Source organism: Leptinotarsa decemlineata, unplaced genomic scaffold (assembly GCF_025532065.1).
Source record: "Leptinotarsa decemlineata unplaced genomic scaffold, Ldec_3_MD MMD2_tig00078346_RagTag_RagTag, whole genome shotgun sequence".
In the NCBI taxonomy this organism is placed as follows: Eukaryota; Metazoa; Arthropoda; class Insecta; order Coleoptera; family Chrysomelidae; genus Leptinotarsa; species Leptinotarsa decemlineata.
This window is the reverse complement of record NW_027412724.1, coordinates 5,752,303-5,776,513: the sequence shown is the minus strand read 5'-3', so window position 1 is coordinate 5,776,513 and position 24,211 is coordinate 5,752,303. Positions and strand designations below refer to the sequence as shown.

The following is a 24,211-nucleotide window of genomic DNA, read 5'->3' as shown; positions in this document are numbered from 1 at the left end:
AGTGGTGAAAGGGTTACGCTGATTCAAGATCGTAGCAGACAATAGTATATTTGATCCTTTTTAGATATTTATTCGGAGCTTTGAGGGTATTTTTTTCTCTTCCTGATGTCTCAAATGAAATTTCTCTTGGGACTAGGGTTGTTGTGAGAGAGCAAATATCGAATTTCTCCCAAAACCTTCGTGAGGACCGCCGCAATCCACGTACGGATGTAGGATTATGAGTCAGTTTTCATGAGTAGGGAATGTTTCCATCCATGAAATTCTCTGCATAGATGTGAGTCTAAGAAGTATTCTGAGAGGTTGTCTGGTATCTTAAATGCTCCGTTGGCGCATTAACGCACCCTATAATTGTTTCAGATAAATTGTTAAATTGAAATGGGGAACCCTTTAAGACTGAGCGCAAATTACAATCTCCCCAATGTCTGTATAACCGAAACGTGATAGAAGGCTTTGATTGAAGTCTTCATAAACGTCGTTTTATTAGATTCATCACGACGATGTAGGAATTACCGGGTGCTCATGGGGCGAGGTAAATAAAGAAGTCTAATGAAATTATTTACTTTTTGATGTAGCAAATGAATAGGTTCGAGATAATAGAAAATAAAAGCACGATCTTTGTCTCGCTCTTTGTCCTGTTATTTGCCCAGCATATTTTTAATGTTTGGAGTGGATGAATGGAGGGTGTTGCCCGGGAAAAGTCACTTTGTGGAGCGTATTGAAAAATGTGTCCTTTTGTTATATGTGTAAAGGGCTGTATTGTCCATGTTCCAAAGCTGTCGCTGTGAAGGCAAATAACACTGATTTGTTATTTTTTATATTGTTCTGCAGCTTTTCCACGAATTTGAAAAACGTGCCATATTCGGCAATACATTTATACTATATAAAAGCGGTTCAATTCAGTTAGATAATTTGAAATAAACTAACATATACAGTTGCTGAAAATATATAGCTGAAAATGTTAGGGGATTCAATCTGATAATTGTGTTAACAATGATGAAAAATATAGAGATGCAGAGATGAAAAATTGTGTAGACACATGCAAGACATATATTTACTCATCATCATTAGCCTGTGAATAATTATAATTTCAATGATAGATTAGTGCAGAATTTTTTTGTTCACCTAATATCAATGACAAACAATTAATGAAATAATTTTCCATAATAATTTTTACACTTTAAAATTTTGTACCATATAATTCAACTAGATGGATTCAAATTCAACATATAAAAAAAGAACACGATGATTGAATAGAACTGGTCGATACTTGATGAAAATCCATATTAAAACTAATTATTACAGTTAAATCTATGATTTTCATTTAAAATTAAAAGTTTCAATTCATGCTTGAGAAAGCTATTGTATAGCGAAACACGTGTTGCGGTTTTTGTAAAACCCTTTATAGTGAAAATCATACAGTAAACTGTATCAATTAGTAACTGACCTAGGAATCAAACTAACAGATGTTATTCCCATATTTTCTATCGTCATGTCACAAACCCTTATTTCGCAAGTATCGTCGAAACATGAATTATTCTCAGGATCCCATTTCAGAACCAGTCAGCCAACTGAAATTATGACAATATATTGTCTTACTTACAAAATAAAAAGGAAAGGGCTCCCAGGAAACCGACAAACTCTTTCAAAAGTCTCCGAAAAGTAGTATGGTTTCATGGGGTTATTACGTTTATATTTCTATCTGTTCTTGACATCCATTACAATAATATTTTTTTCCATATTAGATTGTTATTGAATGTTTTCACGTTCTTCTCGACATAACTTGGGTTGTTCATAAATTGTTTGCCTCGTGTGCCTTACATTCACATAAAACCTGACGAGTTTTCTCTACCCCCCTGTTGTTGACGCAAGTTTCCGTGATGCCCTATTTTTTTCGGGTATAATATACCTTCATAAAGGTTTTTTGTGGATATGTATGTCTTATTACAATTCATTTCGAATTTTTCTCACATTTTCATTTACACATATAAACTTAATATTTTAGAGGTTTTGTTTGCACTATTTTTCGTCTTCCACAAATGACAAATACTACATCCACATAGTTACTCGACTTCGCTCTGTGTTTACTGATTGACTGACACTCTTATATTAACCTTCAGTCGAAGCTACTGAACCTAGAATCATGAAATATGCAGGTAAGTTTTTTGTATAATGTAAATTAGCATTAAGAAAGGTAATCAGGAATTTCCGCCCTCGAGGGGAAAAAATTGGGGTTCAAAGATTATAATGCATTTCGTCAGTTTTGAAGTTGGAAACCTGAAGTTTTGGGTCGATAAAAAAATTATTGTAACAAATTCTACGCGGACGAAGCCGCGCGCAAGAACTAGTAATACATATCTCAAAGTTTGTTCATGAAGAAGTTGAAAAACAAACTTTTGGAACTACTATGGGAGCAAAAAAAATTGTCTCAATTTTGGCAGCTTACGTTATGAATGACCTGTCAACTACCTACTCTTCAAGTTTTTCTTGTCAGGCACTAAAACTTGTCTGGCTACTGGGGAAACATCTTAGCAATAGTTACCAAAAAAACATGCAAATTTTGATGCATTTTGAAATGATGTATTTTAATATTATATCTCGCATTACAATAATTTTTGTTTTCTTTATTCTTTCATCATCGGCACGTTTCTAACCATATAACTCTCCGACAGGGCGTATCATCAGTTCATGTACCTGAAAAAAATTGAAGTATTTGTTTTCAGTGTTAATAACTCCACATGATGAAAGTGATACAATTGTAATGAATGAGATGAATAATTTTGAAAATAATTGCATAACAAGTGAATGGAACAGCAATTCAGGATATAGTGGGCAATACAAAATTAAAGCAGCCATTCCAGGTTAAACTCGAACTCTATTTTTGGAGAATTGTTAATTTTTGTGACATTAATTAACGCAGTTTTCACTTCACACTGATTAGTGAATTATGCAAATAATGAATGATGAGCGAAATATGTGGTAGCAGAATTGAGTCAACAAAATTATTGAATTGTTTATGTATATTTGCTGACTTTGAATAAACGCCAAAACGTAGATTTCTTTTTAGATATACCTAAGAACTATTAAAATTCTCAAGGCTAACTGAAGGGTAGCGCTTGTATCTAAATGACGGTTATAAATTGGGTAAGAATACAAACTTTGAGAAAATGGCATAATGCAATTGATTTCATTCTCCAAGTTGAGAAGTTTGTTTTGGATTTTTTGTTCTACAGATCTTCTTTTGAGCTTCAACAGATTCAGAATTCAATATTTTCCAATTTTACATAATAATAATTATGGGAAAATGAAAATATCCAAGTGAAATCCATTAAAAGTTACCTGTACGTGCGGTGGTGTTGACAATACATAAATCAATCCATCTACGATGTCATCAGGGTTGAGAATGATTTTATCTTCGATGATTTTTTTAATAACTTCCGTATTTCTGTTAGAAATCATTTCGGTGTCAACTAAACCTGGACTTATACTCTGAAAAATATTTTTGTTGAAGACAAGTATTATAAACATACAATTATATTTTCCTCATTTTACCAATAATTATGTATTATTAAATGATCCACATCACTAATTTATGATTAGTGGTATTGAATTATCTGTGGGATTATGAAATATATATCTATGATTTCTCTCAGATGACTGAGTACCGGTAAATTTGATGAAATCGACCGATAATTGATTTTCACTACTAAACAGTTTTACAAAAATGGAAAACGTTTTTCGCCATACAATGGCTTCTTCAGGCGTGTTTTTACTAACTAAATTGACAGAGGAAACTTTCAAGATGGCGACTGGGCGTCATCTGGAAAAAAAAATAAATGGGGAGTCTTCTGACACATGAATATGAAGTCAATATCTTCACCTACTACATTTAATAATTTCCTGAAGACAAACACATTAATATCGATATTTCTATAAAAAATTATTTTTATCTGCCATATGGCAATTCCAACAATCTGATAAGGTTTGTTAAGTTATTTTTTGTTTATAAAAACAACAAAAAATGTCAGTACGACAATAAACATCATTGTTCAGTTGGAATATTCTCATTCAGTTTTCGGTTTCACTAATAGAAAAGTACCACGTCAACAATCTCTAAAATGGTCAATTCTCCTCCATTGGGAGATTTTTATTTACGGTGCAACGCCGACGCGTAACTTTCACGAGAACGAAAGGATTTTCAGTGAACTTTTCGGAATCGTCCTATCTGTAGAAAATATTTGAGGGAACTTGTATCCAAATTCACAACTACTGGTAGTGTACAAAAGCCCCCAGGTCATCCGTCCATTCCGGAAGAACAGCAAGTGCAAATAATTGGTGGGATGGTAGTAAATCCTGAACAGTCTACTTATTCCGTCGCGAATGTTTGTGAGATATCTCCTTCTAATGTATGGAGATTAAAGAGGAATAGGTATCATCCATACAAAATTAAAAGGTACACCAATTAACTGAAGATGACTCTGATCGAAGAACAGAATTCTGCGAAATCATGACGGAAACCATTGTAAGGCATCCTACATTTCTCTACAATATTTGTTGCAGTGACGAATGTACATTTTTTTTAAAGGCAATGTCCACAGACAAAATTGCCGTTATTGGAGTGGCACCAACCCTCACGTTTTCTGGGAAACAGATACCCAATATACAGAAAAAAATAACGTTTGGGCAGGAATATTGGAAAACCATATCTCAGGACCTCTATTTATTGATCAAAATTCAACAGGGGAACTGTATTTGAATATGCTGGAAACTACTGTTGACCCTCTCACTGAAATCGTCGAAGCGAATCCTAATGAATTCGATATGAATATTGTATTCCAACAAAATGGAGCATCACCACGTTACTCCAGACAAGTAAGAAACTATTTGGATACTAGTTTTCCCGGTCGTTGGATTGGCCGTCGATGTCCTACAGAATGGCCAGCCCGCTCGCCAGATTTGACACCTTTGGACGAAACTGAACGTTACTGTGTTCGAAAGTGTTCGGCGTGAAATATCGGATAGGCTGTTCATTTGTCAAAAAGTTCAAGGCAACCATTTCGAGCATCTTTTGAAGTGACCTCAAGCTTATTACTTCATATTATGTAGTTAAATGTCAATGTATTCAGGCAATTATTAAAACTTCCGCCATTTTGAGTAGTTGAAGATATTAACATTATATTCTTGGGTTGTGAAGCATTTGTCAGGAGCTTCAAAAAGATGTGTCACAGGACCCCCCTTTCCATTTAATTTTTTTTTCCGAGATGGCGCCCAGTCGCCATCTTGAAAGTTTCATCTATCTATTTCACTTCAAAATAAAGTATTCATGCAATAATTTCATTATCCCAAATTTAAATTTTTTGAGTTGATCCGTTCAAAAAATAAAAGGGGGGGACATTAAAGAAAAGCACTGTATATTTTTTACAATTTGAAGTACCTAAATTTCAAGTACCTGAGTTTTACCTAATTTTAATATATACCTGAGTTTATAATGAATGAAATGACCTGAGCTCATGCACACATTTGAAAAAATATTCAGTAACGAGGAGTTATTCTTCTGAATGTAACACGTAACATTCATGATTGAACTCATATCCTTCTGCTGAAAGATAATTTGCGAATGTGGAATTGATCTTTCCATTCATGAAACTTCTTATATGCTCTTTTATTAATTGGAAAAAATTACTCCCTTTGGAGTTAAAGTTTCGGGCAATACTCACAAGTAAACTTATATATTCCTCATCTATCCCAATTGAAGTTTTGTCTTGAACTATTATTCGTTCTGTAAGCCACGTCCAAGTATTCTTTTTTCAAAAAAAGAAATATCTTTTTTTCAATTTGGGTAGACCTGGTCCATAGCTTGTTTTTGTAGTTTATTCAGAAAGAATGGATTCGATAATATCTACCTTACAACCTTTGTTGACAGTGATTTGTTCGATGAAAATCAGCTCTCTCTGAAAATTACTTTCCGACACTGGAATATTTAATAGTCTATGAAGACTATTGAATGCAGCTACTTCATGTTGGTAAGGGTATGTGTGAAGGAATTATGTATGACAATTTCTGTACGAGATGGTTTGTGGAAAATTGCAAAATCATGTTTATTATTAATTTTTGTAATAGTCATAGCCAGGGATTTATTGATTATTATGAATTTCATTCTCTATGTTATCCATAAAAATTTCAGCCAGCAAAGAACTTAACGGGTTACCCATTATTAGTCCTTCACTGCATGAATAAAACGTTTCGTCCAATTGGAAATAATTTTGAGATAGACTTCCGGTATTATTGTAATTGGTGCCATTGTTTATTACGTAAATATCTGATGTACTTTTGTACATTACATGTATGAATTTACACCTCTCAGTTTGAAGTCTTTATTGGTGTTTATAAAAATATTCAAATCAATATTGAATTTTTTGCATTCAAAAATATTAATAATACCTTGATGATGTGCTTTTATTGGGACTATTGTGTGATAGAATATAAAAAAAATATCAAATTCGTTATTGGAACATAGAATCTCTGGGATCTATAATAAACCATGTAGACAGATTAAATAGTTGTGCTTCATTTTTTACAACCAGGAACTATTTATATCTCAAACCACTAAAAAGAAAGGAATTCAATAAATCGTTCTATGAAATTTCTAGGAGAAAGCTTTCCGAAAGATGTAGATTCCATACATCTGATTACATACTGAGTGGATAAAATAACAACAAGCTTTGTCATTCAAAAAAACAGGTGGAGATTTTAACATTTTTTTCAGAATACTTTCCATAATTGGAAATGACTATAGATGGTGGCTGAAAAACATATCTGCTTCTACTGCGAAATTCTTCAACAGGATGGGGTTTAACCTGAAATGGGTAAACTGCCATGAAAATTCGAAGCGCTTCATAAATGCCGAAAAACTTCGAAACTTCGAAAGTTCTTGATACCCATCACGAATTGAAATGTTTATAAAATGGACTAGTAGTTGTAAGATACTTCTACGAGTGGATAAGAAGACAGATATCGCCTATATCAAGAAAATTAGAGTAGATACAAGATATCCACATCCTAATGCAATTACAGTAAATATATGGCAGTTTGGGGAGAAAAGCTCGTCTGCTTTTTACTTTGCCATTTTTATACAAAACATGTAGGAAACTTCCATAGAAGGAAGAAATCAATTGAATTCAGAATGAACTCTTTAGAAAAATGTGTAGAAAATGCATAGAAAATTATTTCACATCTAGAATGAACGAAAAAAGGTCCTTCGAAATGTCTACGTTCTCATGAACGCTGATTCACGAAAGAAAAACTCATTTCGGTACAACTACTTTCATATGAACATTGAATTGTACGAAAATCACTTTTCCTATTCAGTTTGTATTTGACATATTCGTTATGGAATCGAAACAGAAATTCATAGAAAAGCTACACAATATGTTTCTCCTGGTTTCTCCGACCACGAGGCGGTTCAGGTCACAATATTGATTGACTCAGTTATGAAAACTAGGAAATTCAAGTATGGACGACTCTTCAACTCTCGGAATTATGATGGATTCTGCCACGGATGACTTCATGCTGATTGGAATTTTATATTAGAAGTGCAAAATGAACCCCTTTCTGTTTTATATTCCCAAATAAAAAACATTTTTGATGAATCTTTTCCTTATCAAAGAATTGAACTGGAGAAAAAGACACACTGGATTACAAAGGGCATATAGGTTTCTGCGAGACTAATGAAATCACTTAATTATATAAAAAACTTCACGAATAGTATATATTTTCATACCTATGTTGAAAAATATAGAACTACTTATAGAAAAGTAATTGAATGCTCAAAAAAGATCTACTATAAAAGCAGAATTTTGCAAGCAACCAATAAATCAAAAGATATGTGATTCATGATTAATGATTTTAGAGGAAAACAAAGGAAAGATCAAGTTGATATACCAATAAACGCAAACATACTGAACAATTACTATTGCTCTATAGCAGAAAAATTAACAAAAAACATACAAACTTCTCTTAATCCGTTGACTCATTTAGAGAACATATGGATCGCTGATAACTGCATTGTACACCCTACTGATGCAAATGAGCTTAAAGAAATAATTCAATCTTTTAAAAATAAAAAGGCCGCGGGAATAGACGAAATTTCAATTATCATTTTTGCTAACCTTCCTGATACCCCATTAAATGCTCTAGCGTTCGCAATAAACTCATCCTTCAAGACCGGAACATTCCCTTCCTGCCTAAAAAATCAATAGTTATCCCATTGCACAAAGGTGGTGATCTCAGTGATCCTTCAAACTTCCGTCCTATATGTCTCTTTCCCACTCTAGGCAAGCTAATAGAGAAACTGGTTAAATTAAAATTGACAATTTTTTAAAATAATAATAGTGTCATAAGCAACAACCAGTTCGGCTTTCAATAAAAAAAGAAGACCCATGATGCTATATTTTCTTTGTTATATGACGTTTATGGAAATATTGATAAAAAGAGTCATCAGCAGGCGTGTTCTGTGACTTTTCTAAAGCCTTTGACTGTGTAGATCATGGAATACTGCTGAAAAAACTATATCACTATGGCATCCGTGGAATTACTCACAAGTGGTTCAAAAATTATCCCACAAGAAGAAGTCAGATTATGAAAACCTCATCATCCTCATCAGAAGGATGGCGTACCACAAGGTTCAATACTGGGACTGATATTTTTCCTGCTTTGCATAAACGATTCAGCATATATCGATATAAAAGGAAAATTCACCCTATTTGCTGATGACACCACAATATTGTGGCGTGATAAAACTTTATGTAATCTACACGAGAATATAAGTGCAGATATAGAAAAATAAAAAAGTGGTGCGACTCTAATCTGCTGTCTTTCAATGTTTCCAAAACAAATTCAATATCATTCCGCTGCTTTATTGATAGCATTCCTTTACCAACACAGGACGCGGACACGATAATTTAAAACAGACCTAGTACTAAATTTTTGGGTGTAATAATTGACAATAAACTCAAATTCGCCGATCACATTGCAACCCTCAATAAAAACCCAGCTTCAGGGTATTTTACAGTGAGAATAACATATAAGGATCTTAGTTTGTCTGCCGTTAAATCGGCTTACTTCTCACTTGTTGAGTCACATTTGAGGTATGGAATTCCTTTCTGGGGAGTATGTTGCAAAAATCAAATGCAGACGGTGTTCATCATTCAGAAAAGGGCTATAAGATTCATGTGTAATGCCAAAAGTCGAGACTCCTGCAAACCCCTATTTGAATAACATAAAATCTTGACAGTTTATGAAATCTTTATATCTTTATTTTAGAAACAGTATGTTTGATTAACAAACATAAATTGATATTTAGCGGTTACTCCAATTATTATGCTCTTCGTCAATCTAACGACCTAAGATAACCTATATCAGCCTGTACTCTAGTCAAAGACTTTATATATTATAATGGTCTCAAGATGTTCAATCATTTACCTGACCATATTAAAATTTTAGAGGATAGCTGTGTATTTCGAAAGTCACTAAAAGACTTATTAATGTGGTAGACCCTATTATAGTTTAGAAGAGTTCTATGAGGATAATTTTCTCTAATTTATTTCATCAACTGTATTTTTCATTGAACAAAGTATTGTATACTGCATTTAAACATTTTAAACTTTTTTGGTATTTTTTATTGTATGATGTCTCTAATCAATTTCATATGTGTTTGAGTATTTTAACATTATTTGTACCCTATATATGTATGTGTGTGTATAGATATGTATATGTATATAAATAAATAAATATATATATATATATATATATATATATATATATATATATATATATATATACATACTATATATATATAGTATATATAAATATATATATATAAATATAATATATATATATATATATATATATATATATATATATATATATATATATATATATATATATATATATGCTTATGTTTATGATGACTGATGAAAATTTGTAGCTTTGTCAATAAGACCTAATGTTCTTTGGGTAATAAAGCATATTATTATTATTATTATTATATATTGAAAAGTATCGATATAAAATTTGTTTTGAATGAAACACTATCATCGTCATTGATGTACAGTTTGGCAAATCTAGCTGTGCTTCTGAGATGTGCGAACTATGAAAAAGGATGTTAACTGTTCACTACCTATTTTATCAGAAAGTATAATCGGGAAAATCATTTAGGCTTAAATAAATTCGACAAGTTATGACAACTACACATATACCGGTAGGGTAACTGGTGCAAGTGAAAAATAATTGAAAGATAATGAGTGAAATGTTGATTTGATTGAGGTTTGAAACAATATTGATTTTAAGTTCAGAAAGAAATGTTACTTCAATCAAAGTTTGAAAATAATTATTGTTTTGATTTTAGTTTTAAAAATAAATGTTCGTTTGAAGTTTAATTGCTTTATTTTATCAGCCTTATCAACACATTCTTCAATGGATTTCTTTGACTTACAAAATAACATAAATCTCACATAAGAAGTTTTGTCTTTCAGTTCTAAACCATGTCGTGTAGCCATGAAAAAGAGGCCTAATACCAAACGAATATTCGGCGTATCACTACAAATAATGGATACGTATATTATCATTAGTGCTAAATGAATTGAGAGAAAATGGATGAACTTAGAACCGATAATTGATAGATAATTGAATGCATAGTTACTAGAAATGATTATGGAAAGTAGCAGGTTAATAGTATACAAAACACAAGAATATATACACAGACACAAGATATATACACAAACAATATTTTATTTGTGTCAAAGCCATTTTCAAATTTGTTTGCCGAGGTTTGTATGTTTTTATGCCTGATGTTTCGTCTACTGCTGCGGCAGACATTGTTGAAGGCGATGAGGCACCGGACGGAAGTGCTCGGGTTGTTCTCACAGCAGATACTGTTATGAAAGCATCGCAGTAGTAGACGAAACATCAGGCTCAAAAATCTACAGACCACGGTCGACAAACTCGAAAATAGTTTTACACAGTGACATCCAGTCCTGAAAATTCACACTCTTTGATCAATACTTCATTTTATTAAATCCACGTTGAAACCAGAACCCAAATTAGCATGCAGTGGAACACGTAGAACGATTCTTGTTCGGCGATTAACGTCGAAGCTTGACATTACAACGTATTGCTTTGGGAAGCCTCGTTTATATTTGATACTCGTGAATTGAATCTTATGTCGATCTGATACATGGCGTATTTGTAAAGGGAGACGTCATCGCCTTTACTTTCTCGGTGGAAGTCATATCTACTCATAATATGAATATACATATAAAACAAATAAGGATTTGTGTTCAATTGTGTTCAAACAGTACAGTGGCATGAGAAAAATATGGGTTTTATTCAGTACACAGAAATAATTGACTATTTTTAGAATATATTTTGGATGAATCTAAAGAAATGAACTTCAAATGTTCAAACCAGTCTTGGATATACCTACACAGTAGGTTGAATGTACTGACGCCTATCAGAAAACAACTACTCCCCTGGTTAATACCACGAACGGCGTTGGATTATATCCGACAGGCGTCAGTGCAGGAATCTTCACAGAAAATTTCCTGCATATGCAATTGGCAATACTGAAAGAGTCGACTTTCAATTTTGGAACGAGCACACTTGCAGACCGGTTTCGGGCTCCTTAGCCACTCATCAGTGCAACATAGTGGCCATGATCGACCTAAAGTCAATGATACTCCATAATTGAAAAACAAAATTCTTCCAGAGTATTTCATCCCTCGTCCTAAGTTGGAGCGAGCAAAAAAAATGTCACTCCATCTAGTGGACGAGGTACTAACCAACTGCATATCTGAAATTTGCCCGATTCCCGATTCATTTTTGTTCTTCGCTTCAACTTAGGACAGCGATCTATTTGTTAGCCTATTGAGGATAACTTTACGAAGTGAAAAAATTCTAGGGTTTCAGTTTCTTTATTATCATGGTTTTTATGTTAACTTTCAGTTTATAAAAAATTAATTATTAACAAATGCATAATCATTGGAAAAATTTTGATACATTTTTTTACCGCGGATTATTATTATTTATTTATATATTCCAAAACTACATGAATTTTTTCATTTCCTAATTTTCATGTTTGATATGTATAAATAAATTTTTTGTTGCTGTGTCAGATTGACGCACCGCGCGAAAGCCTTACTACCCGTTTTTCGCTCTAGTTTCAGGGCTCCGTAAATATTGTAAATAATAGAGATACAGTTCCTGGAGTCCTGGAGTCGAAACTTTTTTTTAGCAAATTTTATGATCTTTTTGGATGTTTTTTTAAAATTCAAACATTTTGAATATTTTTTGAAATAATCAAAAAAATCAAACCTCTAATTTTTTTATTAATTTGTTTATAACTTTTGCCATTTTCTTCAGCGCCTTTTCGAACTGTTCCTTAAACTTTTTACGTTACAATACGAATCGAATAACACCTTTATCGTAATATTTGGAGCCTTTATAAAAATTTTAGAAGGAAATGGTACATGTGAACTCGACTAGTAGAATAAATCCAAAACAAGTACTTATCCCAATCACCAGAAATGCAATACTCTTCTCGACGCGCGAAAATGATAAAAATTCTTCATCTCTTGAGGACGCCAACTTGGTTGATGAGATGCGCTTTGAGAAGAGTATTGCATTTCTGGCGTTCACTCACTTCGTTCAATTACTTCAAGATATTTTTGAACCATATGGCACGAAACTTACCGTTACTTTCACTTTTGATCCTGAAAGAGCCAGTTCATATCGAAGCGACTCGGTTAGAGATGTCACGCTATGTTTACTGGCCATGTACATACCCAATCGCGGGATCCTGATGGGTTGGTGACCTGACACGCTATTGATATGGATAATGTGTCCATCAATATTACTTTGATTCATTTGTTTGATAGCTTCTCGTGTCGTTATGCTGAGGCCCAATACGTTCAACTGGAATATTTTGTTCCAATTTTCTGTTGATCCATCCAAGAGTGAACCTGTTACATTTGTACCAGCGTTGTTAACAAGGATATGGACTGGTCCTAAATTTCGTTTCGTCCATTCAAATGCCTTCAAAATATCATCCTCATTAGATATATCGGTTTGAATGGAATAAAGTTTGCCAGGTTTATCAGAAACCAGTTTACTCAAATCTTCTAGTCTGTCCTTTCTCCTTGCCAAACCTACAACCTGAAATAATTTATCTGAGAGAATTTCATTAGATAAGTATAGAAAAGTAGATAGTAGGAATCATCTCCTCTAAAGAATATCAATAAAATAACAAGAAGTTAGACGTGGTGATGAATAAAAGCTGATCTTATTTAGATCGTATCAACTTAATAATCAACATTATTTGATATTATACGTCAGAGGATGAGGTTACTCTCTCATTCACCTCTTGAAACTTCTACAGAAACTTAAAGAAACAAAACAACTTCAAAATTTTCGAAAAACACAATCATATTTCATAGGCAACTTCTTATTATATTGTTATAGTATTATTGAAAATCGAAGGAAAAAGAAGAAAGAAAAACAACTGTGACAAAGTAAAATCTGAATATTCTAGATAGCTTCTGAACAAATCGAAGATTATTCATTTCACGGTTCAACTACTATTTGTAAGATATGTCTCTGATTGAGGATGAAATAAACTCACAAACAATGATATTAATTCTAGTTTTCCCCAATACAAATTCATTGAGCCAAATTTCAATTATTATCTCAACATATACTTATATGGTGAAGTCAACAGAAACAGAAGTGATTTTTTTCTCTGTTTTGTGACTCTCAGCAAGATTTCCGAGTGACAAAAAAGATTTAATATGGTGTATATCAGGACATGGTGCTAGGTCCCTTAATGTTCCTTCTATATGTCTATGATCTAACTCAAAATTAGCAGATGGAAATGTAACAATAATTGCTAACTGTATCAGAATAAATCAGAAAGTAAAATCAACAAATTTAGTGCATGTTTATTTTGAATAGTTCCAAGTTCACCTTCATCTTCTATCATGAGTAATATGATGATGAAATTCTTTTGAATCTACCTAGACTCTAATTTAAATTGGAGAGTAAGTAAATCATACTTGTTCTAAGATGAAAAAAGCCGAAACAAAAATGATAGCTATATTTTTGCTTTATAGAAATCGGCCATAACTAAGCTGTGGTCTACGTTCGTATGAGCATGAATAAACTTATTAGGGGTGCAGGCAAAGATTTCTCGAAAGTTTTTATAACCTAGAAGGGACAAATGAAATATTAGCAACTGTTGTCCTAATTTTAAGGCTAAAAAAAATTCTTACATTTCAATTCTCAAATACCTACATGGTATTTTCCAGTCTATGTTTGAGGATAGTCGTGTCACTAAGTGTTCTGGTAATGTATTGAATTTATTGGAGCCTCTGGAGAAACTCTACATTTTGTTTTATGAGAGAGAGGACATTGCCAGATCAAGATCTTCGTATGATGTGGTGCTGCAGGTTTTTCCGGGTTTTCCTGCAGCTGAAAAAGCAAATGCGCCACTGGAATCAATGAAGTCGCCCCGGAGCGCCAATTAATTTTTGCTGTTGTTTTATGATTTCATGATTTGTATTGAAAATAAATTTCCATTAACAAATGAAGTCAAATGAGTCAGAGACAACAAAAAAATAACGACGATCTCAAAACTTCACTAAGACATAAAAAATCAGTTTCGTTTCTGATATGGTGGTGGACAAACGTGCCGATAACGACCGTCCACAAAGAAGGTACGTGGACGCCATTTTTGGAGATGGAACTTAGTTTGTGTTGTGATTGTCCGCCGTCATAGAACGTGTCACTATGAAAATAAATATTTTGTGGAAGTGTTTAAAGAGAAATATCACTTTCATTTACGCCGGTTGGAGGCCGGTATGGAACGGATGTCCACGTGGGAGTTCTATAGTGGATTTACATAACACCTACCTCCATTCACGACGGTTAAAGGCCGGGGTGGACCGGATGTCTACGTGGGAATAGGATTGTACCAATCATACCAAAGATATGTGTAAAAAATCAAAGAGTCTATCGAACAGGGTGGCAGCATTGCTTTGATATGAGATAGAGAAAATACATAAGAAATATTATTGTGTCCAAGAATTCCTCGCAAATAACTGAATATGAATATACACATTTATATGAGTGTATGGATCTGGTTGTTTCAGATTGTGCTGTCAAATATAGGTAAGTGATCCTACTTAATATAGGATTTGTTCTATTTCATATTTCAATTCATCTAGACTTGGATTTTAAACTCCATACTATAAACATAATAATTTCAGACTTGGTTACATACCGAGTATATCGAACGTGACAGATGAAGATATTATTAAATTGATGGATGTAGCCGTTACTACGTGGTAGGAAATCATCATGAATAATGAGAATTGAAACTTTCAATGTTTTTTATTACTCACTTGAAGTCCCTCTTCTACTAATCTTCTAGCGATGGCAGCCCCAATACCAGAGCTTGCACCAGTAACAATGGCCACTTTTCCTTTCCACCGATCCATTGATAGAACCATTTTGTGTCAAGTGATTATCTCAATATTCTAAATTCAACTGAAATTATATAAAAACAAACTGTTTCAAGGTTCGCTCTCCCCACTATTTAAAATACTCCAACTAGATCGTTAACCGATTAGTTTTGTTATAAAAGTAAATAATTGAAACATGTATCATGCTGATAACCACTTGGCGATTAAAAGTTTTCTAGAAGTGACATTGTACTGAGAACGAACCAAAAAACTCTCTTTTAGGCATGACGTAAAATTGATGTTTCCGACTTCAACTATTATAACTGGAAACAGATCTCACCAAAATGGGATGGGGGATATTTCTCATATTAATACAAATGAAATTTTCAAAAAAAGGTAACACCCTGTGTCTTGCAAACAATGCATTTTTGGGACTATGTTTATACGATTTTTTCTCATGGAATCAACTTCTAAACATGACCTCACATTCTTTACCGCAATTAAGAAACACCCTTCGAAGTTATGCCAAAGTCAAAAAACTGATCTATTCATTTTGCACCAATTTCATTGATAACTCAATTGAAGCATCTGTTTCATTGTAAATATATTTGAATAAACTTTGTTTTTTTTAATGAAATATATTATACTTTATCTATACTTTGTTTCACGTTTTATTTGCTTCTGAAAAATAATATGGGTTTTTTGCTACCTGGGAGCTGTCTGAATCATTGATTCACCTGGAGAATACTGCAATATCATGGAGTTATTTTGTTTTTCCTTTTTTACGTACGTATATACTAGTTTGCACAAGTTCTTCATTGAAACTTCAAGAAAATGCACCCGGAGAAGCTCTCTTATAGGCTGGTCTCCTGTTACTATGAATTGAGATACGAGGTCCCTTCGATAAAACCTCCTCACATCACGTACTCCATGATTTTCTTTCAGAGTTCGAGGCCGCTAGAACATTCTCTACCCTCAGTATTTCATTCAGAACCATCTCGATCTTTTCGTGATTGGACAGTGTCGTACTTGCCCATTTGCACCCTTAGCAATCCTACCTACTTTTTTTCAACTCATTCCCTAATGGAAAACTCATTTTCTTGATTCCCTTCGTCCGAACTCGTCATTTGTAACTTTTCTTTCATTCGCTTACTCATTATTTGCAAACATTGCGCCGTCTTGTAAACTTATGTACCTTTTCAGACTTTCTCTTTTTCCACGATATAGTGGAATATGCATAGATAGAGAATAAAGAGCCAATCACGGTTCCTTTTTTTTGTGACGGCGTTTCACTATTCCATCTGACTGTACATATTACTTCAAGATCAAAATAAATTTTCTTTACTCTGTCCGTCTAAGCAAAAAAGTGCTCCAAATCATTATAAAAATAACGCTTTGATGTACAGATAAAACTTCAGTATTATTCATTATCATGTCTAGTACACGTGATATCCCAGACAATGCTGCTTGTACATAGTCGAACTGAGGAACAACAAAAACTATATATTTTTTTTCAATAATATGCGGCTGAGTATAGGGAAATTTTTTAGATGGAGTGTAGGGACACAAATTAGCAGTTTTTTCAGCCGTATCAGTACTTGACATTTCAAAAATTTCAAACTTGCATTTAAATCTGATTGGCCAGCGTAAGGAGGCTTGTTTATTCTACTCAATAGATGCAAATGTGCGTGGTGATCATGCTTCTATCATTGTTTGGGTTAATTTGTTTGTTGGATGAACAGAGTTTAGGACAAAAACATACCAAAAACAGGCAACTCTTTAAAATATGGATTCGTAGTTCATCACTTACAACCAAAATAATATGAACCAAATTTCATATTTTTACATTTTACAAAACATTTGATTACTCCAGTAATACTTGAATCAAAATTTCTGGATGATATGCGTTTATTGCTTGTTGGTTCAGATAGACTTCATCTTGATGATGAAAGGTTAATGAATCAAAAAAACTATTTGCATAAGAGTTCACACAGCTTTATCAGATTTGATTGTACCGAAAAAACTCGGGATTAGATTAGCTAGTTTGCAAATAAAATTTATTTTTATTTGAAAAATGGGTGAAAATTGTTCTCAAACTTTCAATTTCCAAGTATTTGTAAGGAATGGTGTGTCTTTATGGTATAACTATCAAATCGCTCATGCCCATGTTTTTAACCTTGCCTTTCCATACGGTGCAAATAGGTCGGGTAGAAGGAACCCCCTTGTGGCAGCGGGGATAGAATAACCCACGGTATTTCTTGCATGTTGTAAATGGTAGTTTTCATAGATATACTGAATTGTTTGTTATATGATAATATTGTATTTCAATGGTTCGGACTTCCGTTGTCTAATAAGATATGAATTGATTTGAAATCCCTGAAAGAATCTGTAAAAAAATTTAAAAAATTAGCTGAAAAATAACAATTATATCAAGCAAATAAACTGAAATTACAATAAAATTATTAACACGAGATGAAAATTAATTTTTTTTAAAAAGAAATGAATTGAAAATTAAAAAAATCCAAACCAAGTTACTTCACGACGTTTCGATTGTTAGTATCCACAATCGTCTTCGGGTGATAACTGGACTTAGGTACTCCTCAGAGATCTGATTATTTATAGGTCATTTGAGAGATTTCACCATTTCCCTCTTCCCTCTGTCCGCTGCCTCGGTTTCAGCGGAAGCTGACCGTTTGGCGGGAGTTGGTCGTGTTCCGCTTGATTGGAGGTTTCTATATGTTGCGTATCTCTACGATAGCTTGGCTAAATGCGTTGTTGGACAACATATATGCCGCTTCTCTGAATTTTCTCCTAAACCAGTGTTCCTCCTTGTGGATGATTTCAGTTTGAGCCCACTTGATGTTATGTTGATGAGCCAAACATGCTCCGCTATTTCTGATTTGCTGATTTCTCCTCACTGTGTGTGTTTCTTGTGCTTGGCAATGCGAACTTTTAATGACCTCCTAGTTTCACCGATGTATGATTCTCCGAACTCGCAGGGTATCCGGTAAATGCAATTCTTGGAATCACAGTCCGCGTTTGGTGGCCTGGTTTTCGTGAGGCCTTACGAGAACCAGGCCAACAACGCATTTAGTCGAACTAGCGTAGAGATACGTAACATATGGAAACCTCTAATCAAGCGGAACACGACCAACTCCCGCCAAATGGTCAGCTTCCGCTAAAACGGATGAAGCGGAGAGGGGGAAGAGGGGATAGGTGGAAGCACTCGAATGATCTATAAAAAGTCAGATCTCTGAGGAGTAAGTCCAGTTATCACCCGAAGACGATTGTGGATACTAACAATCGAAACGTCGTGAAGTAACTTGGTTTGGAATCTTTTGATTTTTAATTTTTCATTTATTGTGTTGATAATTTTTTTTGGTTGTTGTTTGTATTTTATTTCATTATTATTTCAGTTTTTTTGCTTGATATAATTGTTATTTTTCAGCTAACCTTTTTAAATTTTTTAGAGATTCTTTCAGGGATTTCAAATCAATTTATATCATATTAGACAATGGAAGTCCGAACTAATGAAATACACCATGAAACATTGTCAACCACCTTCAAACAAACGTATGATATTATTGTTAGACCATTTGCAAACAAAGGGGCAGATACGTATTCGGTACGGATTGTTGCTATTTTTACATTACATTTGCATTTTGAAAGACTTTTACTAAGAATATTATAAAGTCAACATTTTATTATATCATCATTGGTATAATGTAGAGTTTTATTTAATTTTTTTCAGAACAAACACACACACGCTATTCACAAGTTATTAAAACTCACTAATGATATTCATTTTGATTTTCACCATGAAGTAATAATAATAATAATAATAATAATACAAGAGAGCAGAGAGGGTCGAAGAGAGGAGTCGCTGAATGTAAAGAGAACCTGCTCATCGATAGATGTGTAGCGCAGGACTCGATACAATATAAGCGTAACCTCTCTATGGCCTGGATCGATTACCGTAAGGCATTTGATACAATTTCGCATGAGCTCATCTTGCATTTGCTCAGATGGCATGCGGTACCCGACAACATAGTGAGATGCATTGAACAACTGATACCACTTTGGCAAACTCGCTTCACCATAACATCCGGTTAAGCGAGAGTCCAAACAGGGTGGGTTACTTTCAGAAGGGGTGTATTTTAGGGTGATTCCCCCAGTCTCCTTCTCTTCTGCATCTCACTATTGCCATTATCCGTTCGTTCAGAAATACTCGAGGATATAACTGTACACTCCCGGAAACCGGTGGCACAAGGTCATCCATCTGTTTTATATGGATGATCTTAAACTTTATGCCTCTGGAGAGAAGGATCTCCATCAGTCCTTGAGGGTGCTATCGGTATGAAATTCGGGATTGACAAATGTGCAATGGTCCATCTCAAAAGAGGACGATGCGGGGACTACGGGGAGGGTGTGCAGCTCGTAGATGGAAGCATCTGGATGCCGGAGAGACGTATACTTACCTCGCCACTCACAAGAGGTAACAGTAGTGAAGAACTCTCTCCGCGGCAAGTATCAGCACAAACTTCGACAGATCTGGTCATCGAAACTGTCGGGGAAGAACAAAGTTGCTGCAATAAATATGCTTGCCGTTCCAATCTTACTCTACTCGTTTGGAGTAGTGAAGTGGACTCGGGAGGAGCTGTATCAACTCGACGTAAAGACCCGAAAAATGATTCATCTCTATAGGGGTTTGCATCCCAAATCGTCCATTCCACGGTTGTACTTCCCCCGACAACAGGGAGGCCGTGGACTTTTGAGTTTAGAGTGTCTACATGACAGAATGATACTGGATACAGCCTGTAAAGTCGTCAGGAGTTCGGATCCTCTTCTCTGCATGGTCCGTGACCATGAGAGAGCCGGAATTGGAGCATTTCTCTTTAGGACAGCTGTCCGAGCAACTGGTAAACTCGGTATAGTTTTCGACTCTGGCACGTTCAGAGTCGAAAACTCTGAACGTGGTGACCACAACTCTGTCACCGAGTTGGAACCCGTTCAGCAAAAAGCTGAGATAAAAGCCGCAGAGATCACCTTACTTCTGCGGAGACACAAGGATAAGCCAATGCATGGGGTTTTCTTCAAGAACATTGGAGACCTTGGCGTATTAAAGCGCCTGACGTTCGCTTTTCTCAGGTCGAGTGGACTGAAGTCGGAAACTGAGGAGTCCATCATGGCTTGCCAGGATGGTGTCTTCAACACCTTAGTCTACAGCAGTCGCGTGATGGGTAAAGAGGTTCCTGACACACAGTGCAGGGCCTGCCGCGAAGCGCCCGAGACCCTAATTCACTTGCTATTAGCATGTCCAGCATATGCGGTTTCGGCCTATATCCATCGACATAACGCGGCCCTAAGAGTGCTATATTACCATCTACGTCACTCTTACGGTATTGACGAGACATCGGTGTTGCCCTAAGCTCCGGGAGATGTTGAATCCGTTGTGGGGAACGAGAAGTGCCGAATTTATTGGAACTATTCGTTCACCACCCTCAGGATCATGCAAGCTAATAAGCCTGATATAGTCCTTCTCGACCACCAGAGCAAAACTATATTTGTCGTGGAGTTTTCAGCTCCTGGCGAAACAAATATCGTCAGAAAAGAGAAGGAAAAACATGTAAAATATCGAGATTTTCTCTTCGAACACCGCAGACTCTATCCAGATCAATCTGTCAAGATGGTTGTTCTGATTATTGGAGTTCTTGGTGGAACGATGCCCTGTCCACTCTCTAATCTTAAAATCATACTGGCTTGCCGAACTAAGGCAGAAATCTTAGCCGCTCAAATTCAGAAGGCTGTCATTCTTGGCTCACTGCGCTTGCTCAGGGCACATGATTCCCAGACCCAATGATTACTTACCCCACGGTGTGTAGCAGAATGTTCAACAAGTACTGGTAACTTGTGAAATTTCATTGCCATATAATAGAGAGGTTTTTCATTAAGTCTCAATATATGATATGGATAAATGAGGTCATGCCTCCTGGTGTTATATTCGTGTTCTGCAGCATTTATATTTGTAAGTTCTCTATTTTCAAACAAATACATCAAACATTCAAAAATATACAGAGCATATACAGTCATGATGTTATTATTGTTAAAAAATGTTCGACAAGAGTCCTTATAATGTTTGTAATTGATTATTCTCATTACTCTTTTTTGTATTCTTGTTGGATCCCCATAAAAATTATTTCCTATCTCATGACAGATTCAAAATTTGCAAAGTGAAGAGATAAAGCTGCTTGCTTTTCTAGATGTTTACTGATTATTCTCAGTCCATAGGACACTTTTCCAAGCTTCGAAGAGATTTTCTCTATATGTTGTGACCATTTCAGCCATTCATCAATGTAAACACCCAAAAACTTTGTGTCATGCGATAACTGAAAGGAATTTGTTTGAAGGTGATTGACAATGTTTCATGACGAATTTCACTAGTTCGGACTTCCATTGTCTACTATATGAAATGATTTTAAATCCCTGAAACAACAGAAAAAAAAAGAATAATTAAAAATGAATAGCTGAAAATAACAATTATATCAAGCAAAATAAACCTGAAATGAAATAAAAGTGAAATAAACTACAAGTAAAAATATAACAATTGAATAAATAAAAACAAAATAAAAATAAAGGAATGAAAAAAGAAAATAAAAATATAAAGTGTAGAGATTCCAAGTCACGTTAGTTCACGACATTTCGATTGTTAGTATCTACAATCATCTTCGGGTGATGACTGGACTGATTCCTCCGAGAGATGACTATTTATAGGTCGTTCAAATACTTTCACTTATCCCTGCTTTCCATTTTCCGCTTCACTGGTTCCGTGGGAGATGACCGTTTTGGCGGGAGTTGGCCATTTTTCGCTTGATAATGGGTTTCCATATGTTGCGTATTTCTACGCTGGCCTGACTGAATACGATGTTGGACAACATGTATGCGGCTTCCTTGAATTTTCTCGTAAACCTTTGTTCCCCTCTGTGCAAGATCTCAGTTTGGGACCACTCGATGTTGTGTTGATGGGTCCAAACATGGTCTGCTATTCCTGATTTGCTGATTCCTGATTCCTCGCTGTGTGTGCTTCTTGTACTCGGCAATGCGAACATTCGATGGCCTCTTAGTTTCACCAATATAGGATTTTCCGCACTCACAGGGTATCCGGTAAATGCAATTCTTGGAATCGCAGTCCGCGTTTGGTGGCCTGGTTTTCGTGAGGCTGCTACGGATAGTGTTACCGGATCTGAAACAGGTTCTGATGTTGTATTTGGAACCAATTCTTCTTATCCTCTCCGATAATCCTCTGATGTAGGGAAGTGCAAGCACTGGTTGTGACGGCTTCTCTTCCTTGCGAGGCTCCTGCTGCCTTATAGCCAAAGTCTTTTCTACCATCGCTTTGGAGTAGCCATTCCGTTGAAGATCATTTTTGATGATGTCTAGTTCCTTCTCGAGACCTTCTTTCGTATTACAGAGCCCAGAAGCACGTTCTAATAGAGTCTTGATGATAACTCTTTTAGTCGAATGATGGTGGTTGGATTCGTGGTTCAGATGTCCCCTATGAGTGGGTTTTCGGTATACAGATGTTTCCCACTTAGTGTCGGTCCTCTTCACCAAAACGTCTAAGAATTCGTTGTGGATTTCCTTCTCCATTGTGAAAGTGACGGAAGGTCTCACGCTGTTGATGTGTTTCAGTAAGGCGTCTAGTTCAGTATTCCCATGGTTCCATATTATGAAGGTGTCGTCAACATATCACAACCAGACTCGGGGTTTCTTGTGGGCTTCTTCAATGGCCAGAGTTTCAAACCACTCCATATGGTGACTGGTGAAAGTGGCGATCCCATTGGCAGTTCCTCATATTGTGTGAAGAATTCGTCCTTCAGTTGGAAATAACAGTTTCGTACACAGTATCCTAGTATTTCCATAATTACTTCTATAGGTAGATTCGTTCTCTCTTTCAGGTTTCCGTCTTCGGATAGCTTTCTCTGTATGATTTGGAGTACTTCTTCGACCGGACGTTGGTGTAAAGGCTTTCCACGTCGAAACTAATTAGTTAATCTTCCTGTGTGACCTCAATTGACCCTAGTAGTTCGACAAAATGCCTTGAATTCTTCACGAAAGACGATGTTTTTCCTTGTAATGGTTATATTAAGGGAAGTAAAAATCTAGACAAGTTTTGAGTGGCCGAATCTCTGGAGCTGATGATCGGTCTAAGCGGAACGTCCTTCTTCTGGATTTTGGGTAGTCCATACAAGAGAGGGGGCTTACTGTGGTTCGGTGTTAGCCATGATCTTTCCTTGTCCGAAAAATAGACTTGGTGTTTTTTCAAAATCTGGTACAACTTCCTTTCGATTGATGCAGTAGGGTCCCGTACGATCTTTGTGTATCATCCCTTCTGAAGAACCTCTTCGATCTTCTGTTCGTAGAGAACGGTATCCATTACCACAGTAGCGTTTCCTTTATCTGCAGGTAGGATCTTGATGGTGTTGTCTCTACGTAGGCCGTTCAGAGCTCTTCGTTCTTCATTGCTGATGTTAGATGTTGGAACTGGTTCTCAATCCAGCTGTTCTCTAATTTTCCATCTGAACTCTTCTACCTCGGTCTGGTCAATAAGGGAACTGGTGGATTCCACTGCAGTAATTATCTCCAAAGTGGACACATATGTTGGCGTGATGGCGAAATTCAGGCCTTTCCTCAACAAGGATTCC

The 24,211-nt window shown here is 35.3% G+C and overlaps 1 protein-coding gene across 1 annotated transcript; it reads right to left on the bottom strand.

Annotated features, from left to right (window-relative positions):
• Nucleotides 1-2,555: 2,555 nt before the first annotated feature.
• Nucleotides 2,556-15,634, bottom strand: LOC111507350 (farnesol dehydrogenase). Its single transcript, XM_023162651.2, has 4 exons — nt 15,450-15,634; nt 12,745-13,206; nt 3,337-3,486; nt 2,556-2,691 (listed from the first exon to the last, which is right to left on the bottom strand). Exons 1-4 carry the CDS (start codon nt 15,555-15,557, stop codon nt 2,647-2,649), a joined length of 765 nt encoding a protein of 254 aa, XP_023018419.1. The 5' UTR covers nt 15,558-15,634; the 3' UTR covers nt 2,556-2,646.
• Between the last annotated feature and the right edge of the window lie 8,577 nt (nt 15,635-24,211).

Bases quoted from the DNA above. Each gene is read 5' to 3' on its own strand.
- LOC111507350 (XM_023162651.2), bottom strand. From the start codon at position 15,557: ATGGTTCTATCAATGGATCGGTGGAAAGGAAAAGTGGCCATTGTTACT. The intron at 3,487-12,744 runs GTAAGTTTCGTG...AATATTTTTCAG, and splicing joins GATCAAAAGTGAAAGTAACG to AGTATAAGTCCAGGTTTAGT. The intron at 2,692-3,336 runs GTAACTTTTAAT...AATTTTTTTCAG, and splicing joins CAACACCACCGCACGTACAG to GTACATGAACTGATGATACG.